At 51.5% G+C, this 17,070-nt stretch overlaps 1 protein-coding gene across 4 annotated transcripts in view; it reads right to left on the reverse strand.

Moving 5' to 3' along the window:
• Positions 1-4,146: 4,146 nt before the first annotated feature.
• The window catches only part of LOC121534194 (protein Jade-3-like), a 45,657-nt gene continuing 32,733 nt past the window's right edge, over positions 4,147-17,070 (reverse strand). For all 4 annotated transcript variants that reach the window (XM_041840745.2, XM_041840747.2, XM_041840743.2 and 1 more), the window contains 4 exons: positions 9,266-9,382; positions 6,901-7,434; positions 5,250-5,367; positions 4,147-5,172 (listed from right to left, as the gene is read on the reverse strand). In XM_041840745.2, the coding sequence (XP_041696679.2) occupies positions 4,208-5,172; positions 5,250-5,367; positions 6,901-7,434; positions 9,266-9,382 (1,734 nt within the window). In that variant the 3' untranslated portion in view covers positions 4,147-4,207. The remainder of the gene's footprint in view (positions 5,173-5,249; positions 5,368-6,900; positions 7,435-9,265; positions 9,383-17,070) is intronic.

The following is a 17,070-nucleotide window of genomic DNA, read 5'->3' on the forward strand; positions in this document are numbered from 1 at the left end:
GTCAGACCATACATTCACCACCAGTAGTCAGACCATACATTCACCACCAGTAGTCAGACCATACATTCACCACCAGTAGTCAGACCATACATTCACCACCAGTAGTCAGACCATACATTCACCAGTAGTCAGACCATACATTCACCACCAGTAGTCAGACCATACATTCACCACCAGTAGTCAGACCATACATTCACCAGTAGTCAGACCATACATTCACCACCAGTAGTCAGACCATACATTCACCAGTAGTCAGACCATACATTCACCAGTAGTCAGGTTCTATAACCCTGCAGCTCTTCTGTTCCAGGGTTCCAGCATGACAATGTGATTTTCTGGAGAAAAAAAAACTCATTTTGTCTGTCATAGTTGACGTGTACCTATGATGAAAATTACAGGGCTCTCTCATCTTTTTAAGTGGGAGAACTTGCACAATTGGTGGCTGAATTAATACTTTTTTCCCCCACTGTACATATCACCTTTTTTTTGTCCCGGTCAGAATCAGCTGTGAAGGGCTTAGTTGTGTTATTTTTGTTGCGTTTCAGTCTTGTGGTGGGAATACTGAGGTGATGTCAGTGTAAATGTGTCAACATGTTTGAGGTGTTGGCAGCTGCATAGGCTATTTTTGTTTAGCGTGGCGACATACTCATTATTATATTATTATTACTTATAGAGAATCCTCCTGGTTTATCGACCCCCACCACTCTCCACGGTACAGAACTAGTTATAGAGAATCCTCCTGGTTTATCGACCCCCACCACTCTCCACGGTACAGAACTAGTTATAGAGAATCCTCCTGGTTTATCGACCCCCACCACTCTCCACGGTACAGAACTAGTTATAGAGAATCCTCCTGGTTTATCGACCCCACCACTCTCCACGGTACAGAACTAGTTATAGAGAATCCTCCTGGTTCATCGACCCCACCACTCTCCACGGTACAGAACTAGTTATAGAGAATCCTCCTGGTTTATCGACCCCACCACTCTCCACGGTACAGAACTAGTTATAGAGAATCCTCCTGGTTCATCGAACCCACCACTCTCCACGGTACAGAACTAGTTATAGAGAATCCTCCTGGTTTATCGACCCCCACCACTCTCCACGGTACAGAACTAGTTATAGAGAATCCTCCTGGTTTATCGACCCCACCACTCTCCACGGTACAGAACTAGTTGCCGGCTGCGCCTCACAAAAGGTCAGTTTGAAATGCGTCGTTCCACCCCTACTATAAATAAATGCACCAGTTAAGATGTTAATTTTTATTACATGTCCATAGGCTATAGTTGTTTTAACAGATTAGCCCCCCCCCCAAAAAAAAAAGTCCAGCTCAGATTTACTGAAGACGCATACAACACTGTGTAAGCTTAGCCTACAGACCTGGTTGATATATTTCCTATGTATTCTTTCAGGTTCACAGTGCGGACCGAACCGAGGTTCAGTACGAATATCTATAATGTTACACCCTTAACAGATACAGAAAAACATTTCTAGCCAGAACAGAGAAGACAGAAATAAACAGACAAGTCGTTTAATCTCAGAAGACAGTACAACACTGCTCCGCTCACAGAGAAAGAGTGAGAGGACAGAGTCCCATTGAGGTGATGATCTGGGCTCGGACGCCCGTCATGGATCAGTCCTGTGTCTCGTGTCCCAGTGAACCAATAGATGGATGCCGTAGGCCCTTGCTGTGACCAGAGAGGTGCTCGGCTCTGGGTTCAGCCTGCCGCTGGTGTGGTCTGGCCTCCAGAGGTCAGAGAGGGAGTGGCAGAGCTGGGGCAGGTGTTTACAGTAGGTGAGAGAGGGAGTGGCAGAGCTGGGGCAGGTGTTTACAGTAGGTCAGAGAGGGAGTGGCAGAGCTGGGGCAGGTGTTTACAGTAGGTGAGAGAGGGAGTGGCAGAGCTGGGGCAGGTGTTTACAGTAGGTGAGAGAGGGAGTGGCAGAGCTGGGGCAGGTGTTTACAGTAGGTGAGAGAGGGAGTGGCAGAGCTGGGGCAGGTGTTTACAGTAGGTCAGAGAGGGAGTGGCAGAGCTGGGGCAGGTGTTTACAGTAGGTGAGAGAGGGAGTGGCAGAGCTGGGGCAGGTGTTTACAGTAGGTGAGAGAGGGAGTGGCAGAGCTGGGGCAGGTGTTTACAGTAGGTGAGAGAGGGAGTGGCAGAGCTGGGGCAGGTGTTTACAGTAGGTGAGAGAGGGAGTGGCAGAGCTGGGGCAGGTGTTTACAGTAGGTGAGAGAGGGAGTGGCAGAGCTGGGGCAGGTGTTTACAGTAGGTGAGAGAGGGAGTGGCAGAGCTGGGGCAGGTGTTTACAGTAGGTCAGAGAGGGAGTGGCAGAGCTGGGGCAGGTGTTTACAGTAGGTCAGAGAGGGAGTGGCAGAGCTGGGGCAGGTGTTTACAGTAGGTGAGAGAGGGAGTGGCAGAGCTGGGGCAGGTGTTTACAGTAGGTGAGAGAGGGAGTGGCAGAGCTGGGGCAGGTGTTTACAGTAGGTGAGAGAGGGAGTGGCAGAGCTGGGGCAGGTGTTTACAGTAGGTGAGAGAGGGAGTGGCAGAGCTGGGGCAGGTGTTTACAGTAGGTGAGAGAGGGAGTGGCAGAGCTGGGGGCAGGTGTTTACAGTAGGTCAGAGAGGGAGTGGCAGAGCTGGGGCAGGTGTTTACAGTAGGTGAGAGAGGGAGTGGCAGAGCTGGGGCAGGTGTTTACAGTAGGTGAGAGAGGGAGTGGCAGAGCTGGGGCAGGTGTTTACAGTAGGTGAGAGAGGGAGTGGCAGAGCTGGGGCAGGTGTTTACAGTAGGTGAGAGAGGGAGTGGCAGAGCTGGGGCAGGTGTTTACAGTAGGTGAGAGAGGGAGTGGCAGAGCTGGGGCAGGTGTTTACAGTAGGTGAGAGAGGGAGTGGCAGAGCTGGGGCAGGTGTTTACAGTAGGTGAGAGAGGGAGTGGCAGAGCTGGGGCAGGTGTTTACAGTAGGTGAGAGAGGGAGTGGCAGAGCTGGGGCAGGTGTTTACAGTAGGTGAGAGAGGGAGTGGCAGAGCTGGGGCAGGTGTTTACAGTAGGTGAGAGAGGGAGTGGCAGAGCTGGGGCAGGTGTTTACAGTAGGTGAGAGAGGGAGTGGCAGAGCTGGGGCAGGTGTTTACAGTAGGTGAGAGAGGGAGTGGCAGAGCTGGGGCAGGTGTTTACAGTAGGTGAGAGAGGGAGTGGCAGAGCTGGGGCAGGTGTTTACAGTAGGTCAGAGAGGGAGTGGCAGAGCTGGGGCAGGTGTTTACAGTAGGTGAGAGAGGGAGTGGCAGAGCTGGGGCAGGTGTTTACAGTAGGTGAGAGAGGGAGTGGCAGAGCTGGGGCAGGTGTTTACAGTAGGTGAGAGAGGGAGTGGCAGAGCTGGGGCAGGTGTTTACAGTAGGTGAGAGAGGGAGTGGCAGAGCTGGGGCAGGTGTTTACAGTAGGTCAGAGAGGGAGTGGCAGAGCTGGGGCAGGTGTTTACAGTAGGTGAGAGAGGGAGTGGCAGAGCTGGGGCAGGTGTTTACAGTAGGTGAGAGAGGGAGTGGCAGAGCTGGGGCAGGTGTTTACAGTAGGTGAGAGAGGGAGTGGCAGAGCTGGGGCAGGTGTTTACAGTAGGTGAGAGAGGGAGTGGCAGAGCTGGGGCAGGTGTTTACAGTAGGTGAGAGAGGGAGTGGCAGAGCTGGGGCAGGTGTTTACAGTAGGTGAGAGAGGGAGTGGCAGAGCTGGGGCAGGTGTTTACAGTAGGTGAGAGAGGGAGTGGCAGAGCTGGGGCAGGTGTTTACAGTAGGTGAGAGAGGGAGTGGCAGAGCTGGGGCAGGTGTTTACAGTAGGTCAGAGAGGGAGTGGCAGAGCTGGGGCAGGCGTTTACAGTAGGTGAGAGAGGGAGTGGCAGAGCTGGGGCAGGTGTTTACAGTAGGTGAGAGAGGGAGTGGCAGAGCTGGGGCAGGTGTTTACAGTAGGTGAGAGAGGGAGTGGCAGAGCTGGGGCAGGTGTTTACAGTAGGTGAGAGAGGGAGTGGCAGAGCTGGGGCAGGTGTTTACAGTAGGTGAGAGAGGGAGTGGCAGAGCTGGGGCAGGTGTTTACAGTAGGTGAGAGAGGGAGTGGCAGAGCTGGGGCAGGTGTTTACAGTAGGTGAGAGAGGGAGTGGCAGAGCTGGGGCAGGTGTTTACAGTAGGTGAGAGAGGGAGTGGCAGAGCTGGGGCAGGTGTTTACAGTAGGTGTCATCTCTGTTCTGAGGTCCTACTGGACCTCCCCAGGCCCTGCTTCCCTCTGCTGTTCCCCCTGCTGTAGTCTCCCCCCGCCTGGCCCCCCCTACCCTGCTTCCACCTCTGACCTTTAGCCTCTGGCTCCGAGTCACTGAGCTCCAGGTCCGGGCAATATCCGTCCGTCTCCTGGTAGGGTGGTGGTCTGGTACCACTGGGTCCTTGGGAGCCTCCAGAAGCTGGTTTGGCCCAGGGCCGGTCCTTGGCTGATCTGGAGCCTTTACCCCCCTGGGACAGCTTGTCCCCCCGCAGGTCCTCCGTGGTCCGCACCAAGCTGACTGTCGCCTCCTTGAAGGACTGGTTGAAGTGCTCCATGGTTGACCTCCTGAAGCTGGCTGATTGGCTGGCCTTAACCCCTGACCCCTCAATGGCTTCCTGTTCGCTGGGGGTCTGACAGGCGCTGTCCTTCTGGGCCACGCCTACCATCTTCTCCATCACACCGTTGGATTTGGGGACGTGCCCCGCCCGCTCTGGGTCCAGTTTGACATTTCCATTGGAGGAGTGGCCGTGGAGCGCCAGGGGTTTACCCGTTAAGGTTTTGCCAGTCAGGGGCTTGCCAGTAGGCAGGGCTGAGCCCCTGGCCGTACTGTTGGTCAGTGCTGGTCCAGTGGCGGTACTGCCCTCCCTACGTGACTGACCTGAGGTAGAGAGTAGACTGCCATTGGAGCGCTCCTCTCTCCTGCCTCGCCCATGGAGTGGAGGCTTCCCTCCCCCTTTACCCTTCCCCCCCCCCTCCCCCAACCCCCCTCCTCCCCCACTGTGTTGGTGAACGTTCCCGCTGTTATCCGGACAGAGGGGGCCGTTGCCTGACTTGGAGCCGGTCTTCCCATTACCCAGGGACACTTTGGGCATCTTCAGCTTCAGGGTGATTCTGGGAGGAGGCCGGAACAACATGCTCTCCACCGGGAACAACACAGGCAGACCTGGAGAGAGAAACACCATGAGTCCCAATCTCCACCCTAGAGAGATGACAGACAGACAGACACAACCAGTATCTTACCAGCGGAGACCTCCTGGTTGAGCAGTTTGACGTGGAGGTTGAAGATCTGCTCCTGGGCTTTGCTCTGAGACAGTTTCAGCTTTTCCCTCCGACTCACCATGTAACACAGGTTCCTCACCTGCAGGGGACACAACATGGCCGTCAGGCGAGCAGACGTTGACACAACATGGCCGTCAGGCGAGCAGACGTTGACACAACATGGCCGTCAAGAGAGCAGACGTTGACACAACATGGCCGTCAAGAGAGCAGACGTTGACACAACATGGCCGTCAAGAGAGCAGACGTTGACACAACATGGCCGTCAAGAGAGCAGACGTTGACACAACATGGCCGTCAAGAGAGCAGACGTTGACACAACATGGCCGTCAAGAGAGCAGACGTTGACACAACATGGCCGGTCAAGAGAGCAGACGTTGACACAACATGGCCGTCAAGAGAGCAGACGTTGACCCAACATGGCCGTCAAGAGAGCAGACGTTGACCCAACATGGCCGTCAAGAGAGCAGACGTTGACACAACATGGCCGTCAAGAGAGCAGACGTTGACACAACATGGCCGTCAGGCGAGCAGACGTTGACACAACATGGCCGTCAAGAGAGCAGACGTTGACACAACATGGCCGTCAAGAGAGCAGACGTTGACACAACATGGCCGTCAAGAGAGCAGACGTTGACACAACATGGCCGTCAAGAGAGCAGACGTTGACACAACATGGCCGGCCAAGAGAGCAGACGTTGACACAACATGGCCGTCAAGAGAGCAGACGTTGACCCAACATGGCCGTCAAGAGAGCAGAGCGTTGACACAACATGGCCGTCAAGAGAGCAGACGTTGACACAACATGGCCGTCAAGAGAGCAGACGTTGACACAACATGGCCGTCAAGAGAGCAGACGTTGACCCAACATGGCCGTCAAGAGAGCAGACGTTGACACAACATGGCCGTCAAGAGAGCAGACGTTGACACAACATGGCCGTCAAGAGAGCAGACGTTGACACAACATGGCCGTCAAGAGAGCAGACGTTGACCCAACATGGCCGTCAAGAGAGCAGACGTTGACACAACATGGCCGTCAAGAGAGCAGACGTTGACCCAACATGGCCGTCAAGAGAGCAGACGTTGACCCAACATGGCCGTCAAGAGAGCAGACGTTGACCCAACATGGCAGAGAAGGGTATGTTCTAAATCAGAGGTGGGCAAACTTTTTGGCTCGGGGGCCAGTTGGGGATTTTTAACTCCAACCAGTTGTAACTAACCTGGTTCATCTTATCAACCAGCTAATTATTAGAATCAGGTGTGCTAGATTAGGGTTGGACTGAAAACCTACAGGAGGGTATCTCTCCAGGAACAGGGTTGGAGTTAAAACCTACAGGAGGGTTTCTCTCCAGGAACAGGGTTGGAGCAAAAACCTACAGGAGGGTATCGCTCCAGGAACAGGGTTGGAGTTAAAACCTACAGGAGGGTATCTCTCCAGGAACAGGGTTGGAGTTAAAACCTACAGGAGGGTTTCTCCAGGAACAGGGTTGGAGAGCCCTGATATAATGTAATCAACCACTCACTCTCTAAGTCCTGCAGGAACATCCTTATTCGTATGTAGACGCTGTCTTCTAATATATCTATATTAAATATCTAACTAATAAGTAATACTAACCCTCTCTAAGTCCTGTCGGAGGTGCATGAACATCCTCATTCGTGTGTGGATGCTGTCTTCATGAGGCAACAGCAGCAGGTTCTCCTCCTCACTAGGGGGCAGCAGAGCACGGTTGAAGTTGCTCTTCCTCTTCAGTTTCCAGTACTGGTAGATGAAGTCCAGCAGGGTGCGAGGTAGGCCCAGGTTCAGGGCCAGCTCCTCAGGGTGGATCAGAGTATAAAACCCCTCCTCCAGCTCTAATAACCTCTGGGCCCTCAGGCCCCCCCTCTCTGGGTCTATGGGGGGTTTGGGCCGGGCCGGGCTGAGAACGGAGCCTGGCTCGCCTGCCTTGGGCTGCTTGCTGTGGGCTGGCTGACAGGGGCTGAGGCCGGGGGCCGGTGGGTCGGAGGAGGTCTGGTTCTTGGGCTTGCTGTGCTTCAGGCAGTAGGACTTGAACTTCACCTCGTCTCCTTCATCCAGGATGGTCTTCATCTCCAGGCTGTGCTCGAAGGCACACGTCACATGGAACGGGATGGTGCAGTTCTTCACGGAGCACTGAGAGGGATAAGACCCAACACAACAGAATATACACATCATTAACTATATCAGAATAATACAGACATATACTACAAGGCACACGGCACATGGAATGGTGCAGTTCTTCACCGAGCACAGTGGGGGATGGAGAAGGATAAGGAGGATTGATCTCTGGGGGATGGGGGAGGATAAGGAGCTTTGAACTCTGGGGGATGGAGGAGGGTTGAACTCTGGGGGATGAGGAGGGTTGATTTCTGGGGGATGGAGAAGGATAAGGAGCTTTGAACTCTGGGGGATGGAGGAGGATAAGGAGAGTTGAACTCTGGGGGATGGAGGAGGATTGAACTCTGGGGGATGAGGAGGGTTGATTTCTGGGGGATGGAGAAGGATAAGGAGAGTTGAACTCTGGGGGATGGAGGAGGATAAGGAGAGTTGAACTCTGGGGGATGGAGGAGGCTTGAACTCTGGGGGATGGAGGAGGATAAGGAGGGTTGATTTCTGGGGGATGGAGAAGGATAAGGAGGGTTGATCTCTGGGGGATGGAGGAGGATAAGGAGAGTTGAACTCTGGGGGATGGAGGAGGGTTGAACTCTGGGGGATGGAGGATGATAAGGAGGCTTGATCTCTGGGGGATGGAGGAGGATAAGGAGAGTTGAACTCTGGGGGATGGAGGAGGATAAGGAGAGTTGAACTCTGGGGGATGGAGGAGGATAAGGAGGCTTGATCTCTGGGGGATGGAGGAGGATAAGGAGAGTTGAACTCTGGGGGATGGAAGAGGATAAGGAGAGTTGAACTCTGGGGGATGGAAGAGGATAAGGAGAGTTGAACTCTGGGGGATGGAAGAGGATAAGGAGAGTTGAACTCTGGGGGATGGAAGAGGATAAGGAGAGTTGAACTCTGGGGATGGAGGAGGATAAGGAGAGTTGAACTCTGGGGGATGGAGGAGGGTTTAACTCTGGGGGATGGAGGAGGATAAGGAGGGTTGATCTCTGGGGGATGGAGGAGGATAAGGATCTTTGAACTCTGGGGGATGGAGGAGGATAAGGAGGGTTGAACTCTGGGGGATGGAGGATAAGGAGGGTTGAACTCTGGGGGATGGAGGAGGATAAGGAGGGTTGAACTCTGGGGGATGGAGGAGGATAAGGAGGTTTGATTTCTGGGGGATGGAGAAGGATAAGGAGGTTTGATTTCTGGGGGATGGAGAAGGATAAGGAGGCTTGAACTCTGGGGGATGGAGGAGGATAAGGAGGCTTGATCTCTGGGGGATGGAGGAGGATAAGGAGGCTTGATCTCTGGGGGATGGAGGAGGATAAGGAGGGTTGAACTCTGGGGGATGGAGGAGGTTTGAACTCTGGGGGATGGAGGAGGATAAGGAGAGTTGAACTCTGGGGGATGGAGTAGGTTTGAACTCTGGGGGATGGAGGAGGATAAGGAGGTTTGAACTCTGGGGGATGGAGGAGGATAAGGAGGGTTGAACTCTTGGGGATGGAGGAGGATTGAACTCTGGGGGATGGAGGAGGATAAGGAGGCTTGAACTCTTGGGGATGGAGGAGGATAAGGAGGCTTGAACTCTGGGGGATGGAGGAGGATAAGGAGAGTTGAACTCTGGGGGATGGAAGAGGATAAGGAGAGTTGAACTCTGGGATAAGGAGAGTTGAACTCTGGGGGATGGAGGAGGATAAGGAGAGTTGAACTCTGGGGGATGGAGGAGGATAAGGAGGGTTGAACTCTGGGGGATGGAGAGGATAAGGATGGGTTCATTGACTGATCCTGACACACAACTAATACAAACATTTCACTAGCTACTACAAACACGCAGTCCTAGCTCCGCGCAGACAGCATGACTCACCTGTATGCAGGCTCCAGTCTTCAGTTTACAGAGGCTGCATATGAGAGACCAGCGGGAGGGGGGGATGTGAGACACCTTGGTGATGGGCTCCATCCTCTCTGGACACGCTATGCTCACCTGCAGACACATGAAGAACACACTGTTAGTAAGCTTTAATGTTGTGATTTACCATTATTAACACATTCTGACAGGAGAATAAAGAAATCGTTTGATTCTGTGTTTTAATGTTTTATTGGAGCTAAAGTATAAAATGCAATTTGGGTGTTTTAAGGTTATACCTCAGACCCTTCATTTGGGCCCTGGTCAAAAGTAGTGCTCTATGAATTAGGGGTGTAAACAGTTCACCAAACCCACGGTTCAGTACGTATTGCGGTTTTGGGGGTCACAGTTCGGTTTTGTTACAGCGGGAAAATTAAATGCCATTTCTTGCATTGTCTGTTGCAAAAGGATTGTTTCCACTCGGATGCTGCGTTCGTAACCAGGTGGGAATTTACCAGCTGTGAAGTCGAAAATACCAGTTGGATCCATGTGATTTCAACTCGTTGAGAACCGCAGATTGGCTAATGGCCAACAAGCTGCGTCAACCATAAACTAAAAGCACAGCTATCATGATTGTAAACTAATTATATACACTGCTCAAAAAAATAAAGGGAACACTTAAACAACACAATGTAACTCCAAGTCAATCACACTTCTGTGAAATCAAACTGTCCACTTAGGAAGCAACACTGATTGACAATACATGTCACATGCTGTTGTGCAAATGGGATAGACAACAGGTGGAAATTATAGGCAATTAGCAAGACACCCCAAATAAAGAAGTGGTTCTGCAGGTGGTGACCACAGACCACTTCTCAGTTCCTATGCTTCCTGGCTGATGTTTTGGTCACTTTTGAATGCTGGCGGTGCTTTCACTCTAGTGGTAGCATGAGACGGAGTCTACAACCCACACAAGTGGCTCAGGTAGTGCAGCTCATCCAGGATGGCACATCAATGCGAGCTGTGGCAAGAAGGTTTGCTGTGTCTGTCAGCGTAGTGTCCAGAGCATGGAGGCGCTACCAGGAGACAGGCCAGTACATCAGGAGACGTGGAGGAGGCCGTAGGAGGGCAACAACCCAGCAGCAGGACCGCTACCTCCGCCTTTGTGCAAGGAGGAGCAGGAGGAGCACTGCCAGAGCCCTGCAAAATGACCTCCAGCAGGTCACAAATGTGCATGTGTCTGCTCAAGCGGTCAGAAACAGACTCCATGAGGGTGGTATGAGGGCCCGACGTCCACAGGTGGGGGTTGTGCTTACAGACCAACACCGTGCAGGACGTTTGGCATTTGCCAGAGAACACCAAGATTGGCAAATTCGCCACTGGCGCCCTGTGGACGTCGTGGAGAACGTTCTGCTGCCTGCAACATCCTCCAGGATGACCGGTTTGGCGGTGGGTCAGTCATGGTGTGGGGTGGCATTTCTTTCATGTGCTCGCCAGAAGTAGCCTGACTGCCATTAGGTACCGAGATGAGATCCTCAGACCCCTTGTGAGACCATATGCTGGTGTGGTTGGTCCTGGGTTCCTCCTAATGCAAGACAATGCTAGACCTCATGTGGCTGGAGTGTGTCAGCAGTTCCTGCAAGAGGAAGGCATTGGACTGGCCCGCCCGTTCCCCTGACCTGAATCCAATTGAGCACATCTGGGACATCATGTCTCGCTCCATCCACCAACGCCACATTGCACCACAGACTGTCCAGGAGTTGGCGGATGCTTTAGTCCAGGTCTGGGAGGAGATCCCTCAGGAGACCATCCGCCACCTCATCAGGAGCATGCCCAGGCGTTGTAGGGAGGTCATACAGGCACGTGGAGGCCACACACACTACTGAGCCTCATTTTGACTTGTTTTAAGGACATTACATCAAAGTTGGATCAGCCTGTAGTGTGGTTTTCCACTTTAATTTTGAGGGTGACTCCAAATCCAGACCTCCATGGGGTTGATACATTTGATTTCCATTGATAATTTGTGTGATTTTGTTGTCAGCACATTCAACTATGTAAAGAAAAAAGTATTTCATAAGATTATTTCATTCATTCAGATCTAGGATGTGTTATTTTAGTGTTCCCTTTATTTTTTTGAGCAGTGTAGTTAAAAAAAAACACATTGATAGCTTTATATACAGAATGTTTTTGTTGATGTATTTAACTGCCGAACATGCTGTTATTGAGGTAATTTCCTTAGTAGGTGAGGTCAGAGGTCAGCATGTGGGGGAAGTGTGAGCTCCGGATGATATTTTCCCCATTAGTAATTACCAGTTGGGAGTAGATTCCCACTTCCATCTTGGTTACGAACGCTGCATGCCTCCTGGGGGCGTATCTGGAGCACGGTACATCTCCCACTCAAATCAAATCACATTTTATTGGTCACATTGGACACATTTAGCAGATGTTATTGCGGGTGTAGCAAAATGCTGGTGTTCCTAGCTCCAACAGTGCAGTAGTATCTAACAATTCACAACAATACACACAAATCTAAAAGTAAAAGAATGGAATTAAGAAATATATAAATATTAGGACGAGCAATGTCAGAGTGACTACAATACTGTAGAATACAGTATATACATATGAGATGAGTAAAGCAGTATGTAAACATTATTAAAGTGACCAGTGATTCCATGTCTATAGGGCAGCAGCCTCTAAGGTGCAGGGTTGAGTATCCGGGTGGTAGCCGGCTAGTGATGGCTGTTTAACAGTCTGATGGCCTTGAAATAGAAGCTGTTTTTCAGTCTCTCGGTCCCAGCTTTGATGCACCTGTACTGACCTCGCCTTCTGGATGATAGCGGGGTGAACAGGCAGTGGCTCGGGTGGTTGATGTCCTTGATTATCTTTTTGGCCTTTCTGTGACATCGGGTGCTGTAGGTGTCTTGGAGGGCAGGCAGTGTGCCCCCGGTGATGCGTTGGGCAGACCGCACCACCCTCTGGAGAGCCCTGCTGTTGCGGGCGGTGCAGTTTCCGTACCAGGCGGTGATACAGCCTGACAGGATGCTCTCAATTGTGCATCTGTAAAAGTTTGTGAATTTCTTCCACCTCCTGAGGTTCTTCACCACAGTCTGTGTGGGGACCATTTCAGTTTGTCAGTGATGTGTACGCTGAGGAACTTGAAGCTTTCCACCTTCTCCAATGTGGTCCTGTCGATGTGGATAGGGGGGTGCTCCCTCTGCTGTTTCCTGAAGTCCACGATCAGCTCCTTCGTTTTGTTGACGTTGAGGGAGAGGTTATTTTCCTGGCACCACTCCGCCAGGGACCTCACCTCCTCCCTGTAGGCTATCAGGTCTACCACTGTTGTGTCGTCTGCAAACGTTGGAGGCGTGCTTGGCCACGCAGTCATGGGTGAACAGGGAGTACAGGAGGGGGCTGAGCACGCACCCTTGTGGGGCCCCTGTGTTGAGGATCAGTGTAGTGGAGGTGTTGTTTCCTACCCTCACCACCTGGGGGCGGCCCGTCAGAAAGTCCAGGACCCAGTTCAGATCCAGGGCATAATGACGAGCTTGGAAGTTACTATGGTGTTGAAGGCTGAGCTATAGTCAATGAACAGCATTCTTCCATAGGTATTCCTCTTGTCCAGGTGGGATAGGGCAGTGGGCAGTGTAATGGCGATTGCATCGTCTGTGGATCTATTGGGGCGGTAAGCAAATTTAAGTGGGTCTAGGGTGACAGGTAAGGTAGAGGTGATATGATCCTTAACTAGCCTCTCAAAGCACTTCATTTAGTTCAGTTACCTTTGCTTTCTTGGGTACAAGAACAATGGTGGCCATCTTGAAGCAAGTGGGGACAGCAGACTGGGATAGGGAGAGATTGAATATGTCCGTAAACACTCCGCGTCGGTGGCACTGTGTTATCTTCAAAGCGGGGGAAGGAGTTTAGCTTGTCCGGGACAAAACGTCGGTGTCAGCGACGTGGCTGGTTTTCCCTTTGTAATCGTGATTGTCTGTAGACCCTGACACATACGTCTCGTGTTGTTGAATTGCGACCTCACTTGGTCTCTGTACTGACGTTTTGCCTGTTTGATTTTCTTACGGAGGGAATAACTACACTGTTTGTAATCAACCATATTCCCAGTCACCTTGCCGTGGTTAAATGCAGTGCTTCGTGCTTTCAGTTTTGCGCGAATGCTGCCATCTATCCACGGTTTGGGTAGGTTTTAATCGTCACAGCGGGAACAACATCCCCTGTACACTTCCTGATGAACTCAGTCACCATGTCAGTGTATTCGTCTATGTTATTCTCAGAAGCAACCTGGAACATATCCCAGTCCGTGTGATCAAAACAATCTTGAAGCATGGATTCCAATTGGTCAGACCAGCGTTGAATAGTGCGAGTACTACAGTCAATGTGTTGATAGAACTCCGGTAGCATTTTCCTCAAATTTGCTTTGTTAAAATCCCCAGCTACAATAAATGCAGCCTCAGGATATGTGGTTTCCAGTTTGCATAAAGTCCAGTGTAGTTCCTTGAGGGCCGTCGTGGTATCGGCTTGAGGGGGAATATACACGGCTGGGACTACAACCGAAGAGAATTCTCTTGGGAGGTAATACAGTCTGCATTTGATTGTGATGTATTCTAGGTCGGGTGAACAAAAGGACTAGAGTTTCTGTATGTTATCACAATCACACCATGAGTAGTTAATCATGAAACATACACCTCCACCTTTCTTCTTCCTGGAGAGTTCTTTATTCCTGTCTGCGCGATGTACTGAGAACCCAGCTGGCTGTATGGACGGGGACAGTATATCCGGAGAGAGACATGATTCCGTGAAACAGAATATGTTACAGTCCCTGATGTGTCTCTGGAAGGAGATCCTCGCCCTGAGCTCGTCTACTTTATTGTCCAGAGACTGAACATTAGCGAGCAATATACTCGGAAGTGGTGGATGGTGTGCACGCCTCCTGAGTCGGACTAGAAGTCCACTCCGAATACCTCTTCTCCGCAGGCAGCGTCTTGGAGCAGCCTCTGGGATAAGTTCAGTTGCCCTGGGGGGTACGAACAAAGGATCCAATTTGGGAAAGTCTTATTTTTGGTCGTAATGCTGGTGAGTTACCGCCACTGATATCCAAAAGTTATTTCTGGCTGTATGTTATAACAAAAAAAACTTTCTGGGCTAATAATTTAAGATATAACACAAAAAAAAGAAATACTGCAAAGTTGCTTAGGAGCTAGAAGCAGAGCTGCCATGTCTGTTGCTTAGGAGCTGGAAGCAGAGCTGCCATGTCTGTTGCTTAGGAGCTAGAAGCAGAGCTGCCATGTCTGTTGCTTAGGAGCTAGAAGCAGAGCTGCCATGTCTGTTGCTTAGGAGCTAGAAGCAGAGCTGCCATGTCTGTTGCTGAGGAGCTAGAAGCAGAGCTGCCATGTCTGTTGCTGAGGAGCTAGAAGCAGAGCTGCCATGTCTGTTGCTTAGGAGCTAGAAGCAGAGCTGCCATGTCTGTTGCTTAGGAGCTAGAAGCAGAGCTGCCATGTCTGTTGCTGAGGAGCTAGAAGCAGAGCTGCCATGTCTGTTGCTTAGGAGCTAGAAGCAGAGCTGCCATGTCTGTTGCTTAGGAGCTAGAAGCAGAGCTGCCATGTCTGTTGCTGAGGAGCTAGAAGCAGAGCTGCCATGTCTGTTGCTGAGGAGCTAGAAGCAGAGCTGCCATGTCTGTTGCTGAGGAGCTAGAAGCAGAGCTGCCATGTCTGTTGCTTAGGAGCTAGAAGCAGAGCTGCCATGTCTGTTGCTTAGGAGCTAGAAGCAGAGCTGCCATGTCTGTTGCTTAGGAGCTAGAAGCAGAGCTGCCATGTCTGTTGCTTAGGAGCTAGAAGCAGAGCTGCCATGTCTGTTGCTTAGGAGCTAGAAGCAGAGCTGCCATGTCTGTTGCTTAGGAGCTAGAAGCAGAGCTGCCATGTCTGTTGCTTAGGAGCTAGAAGCAGAGCTGCCATGTCTGTTGCTTAGGAGCTAGAAGCAGAGCTGCCATGTCTGTTGCTTAGGAGCTAGAAGCAGAGCTGCCATGTCTGTTGCTGAGGAGCTAGAAGCAGAGCTGCCATGTCTGTTGCTGAGGAGCTAGAAGCAGAGCTGCCATGTCTGTTGCTTAGGAGCTAGAAGCACAGCTGCCATGTCTGTTGCTTAGGAGCTAGAAGCAGAGCTGCCATGTCTGTTGCTTAGGAGCTAGAAGCAGAGCTGCCATGTCTGTTGCTTAGGAGCTAGAAGCAGAGCTGCCATGTCTGTTGCTTAGGAGCTAGAAGCAGAGCTGCCATGTCTGTTGCTTAGGAGCTAGAAGCAGAGCTGCCATGTCTGTTGCTTAGGAGCTAGAAGCAGAGCTGCCATGTCTGTTGCTTAGGAGCTAGAAGCAGAGCTGCCATGTCTGTTGCTTAGGAGCTAGAAGCAGAGCTGCCATGTCTGTTGCTTAGGAGCTAGAAGCAGAGCTGCCATGTCTGTTGCTTAGGAGCTAGAAGCAGAGCTGCCATGTCTGTTGCTTAGGAGCTAGAAGCAGAGCTGCCATGTCTGTTGCTTAGGAGCTAGAAGCAGAGCTGCCATGTCTGTTGCTTAGGAGCTAGAAGCAGAGCTGCCATGTCTGTTGCTTAGGAGCTAGAAGCAGAGCTGCCATGTCTGTTGCTTAGGAGCTAGAAGCAGAGCTGCCATGTCTGTTGCTTAGGAGCTAGAAGCAGAGCTGCCATGTCTGTTGCTTAGGAGCTAGAAGCAGAGCTGCCATGTCTGTTGCTTAGGAGCTAGAAGCAGAGCTGCCATGTCTGTTGCTTAGGAGCTAGAAGCAGAGCTGCCATGTCTGTTGCTTAGGAGCTAGAAGCAGAGCTGCCATGTCTGTTGCTTAGGAGCTAGAAGCAGAGCTGCCATGTCTGTTGCTTAGGAGCTAGAAGCAGAGCTGCCATGTCTGTTGCTTAGGAGCTAGAAGCAGAGCTGCCATGTCTGTTGCTTAGGAGCTAGAAGCAGAGCTGCCATGTCTGTTGCTTGAGGAGCTAGAAGCAGAGCTGCCATGTCTGTTGCTTAGGAGCTAGAAGCAGAGCTGCCATGTCTGTTGCTGAGGAGCTAGAAGCAGAGCTGCCATGTCTGTTGCTTAGGAGCTAGAAGCAGAGCTGCCATGTCTGTTGCTTAGGAGCTAGAAGCAGAGCTGCCATGTCTGTTGCTTAGGAGCTAGAAGCAGAGCTGCCATGTCTGTTGCTTAGGAGCTAGAAGCAGAGCTGCCATGTCTGTTGCTTAGGAGCTAGAAGCAGAGCTGCCATGTCTGTTGCTTAGGAGCTAGAAGCAGAGCTGCCATGTCTGTTGCTTAGGAGCTAGAAGCAGAGCTGCCATGTCTGTTGCTTTGGAGCTAGAAGCAGAGCTGCCATGTCTGTTGCTTTGGAGCTAGAAGCAGAGCTGCCATGTCTGTTGCTTAGGAGCTAGAAGCAGAGCTGCCATGTCTGTTGCTTAGGAGCTAGAAGCAGAGCTGCCATGTCTGTTGCTTAGGAGCTAGAAGCAGAGCTGCCATGTCTGTTGCTTAGGAGCTAGAAGCAGAGCTGCCATGTCTGTTGCTTAGGAGCTAGAAGCAGAGCTGCCATGTCTGTTGCTTAGGAGCTAGAAGCAGAGCTGCCATGTCTGTTGCTTAGGAGCTAGAAGCAGAGCTGCCATGTCTGTTGCTTAGGAGCTAGAAGCAGAGCTGCCATGTCTGTTGCTTAGGAGCTAGAAGCAGAGCTGCCATGTCTGTTGCTTAGGAGCTAGAAGCAGAGCTGCCATGTCTGTTGCTTAGGAGCTAGAAGCAGAGCTGCCATGTCTGTTGCTGAGGAGCTAGAAGCAGAGCTGCCATGTCTGTT

The sequence above is a fragment of the Coregonus clupeaformis genome, chromosome 20 (assembly GCF_020615455.1).
Source record: "Coregonus clupeaformis isolate EN_2021a chromosome 20, ASM2061545v1, whole genome shotgun sequence".
NCBI classification, from domain to species: domain Eukaryota; kingdom Metazoa; phylum Chordata; class Actinopteri; order Salmoniformes; family Salmonidae; genus Coregonus; species Coregonus clupeaformis.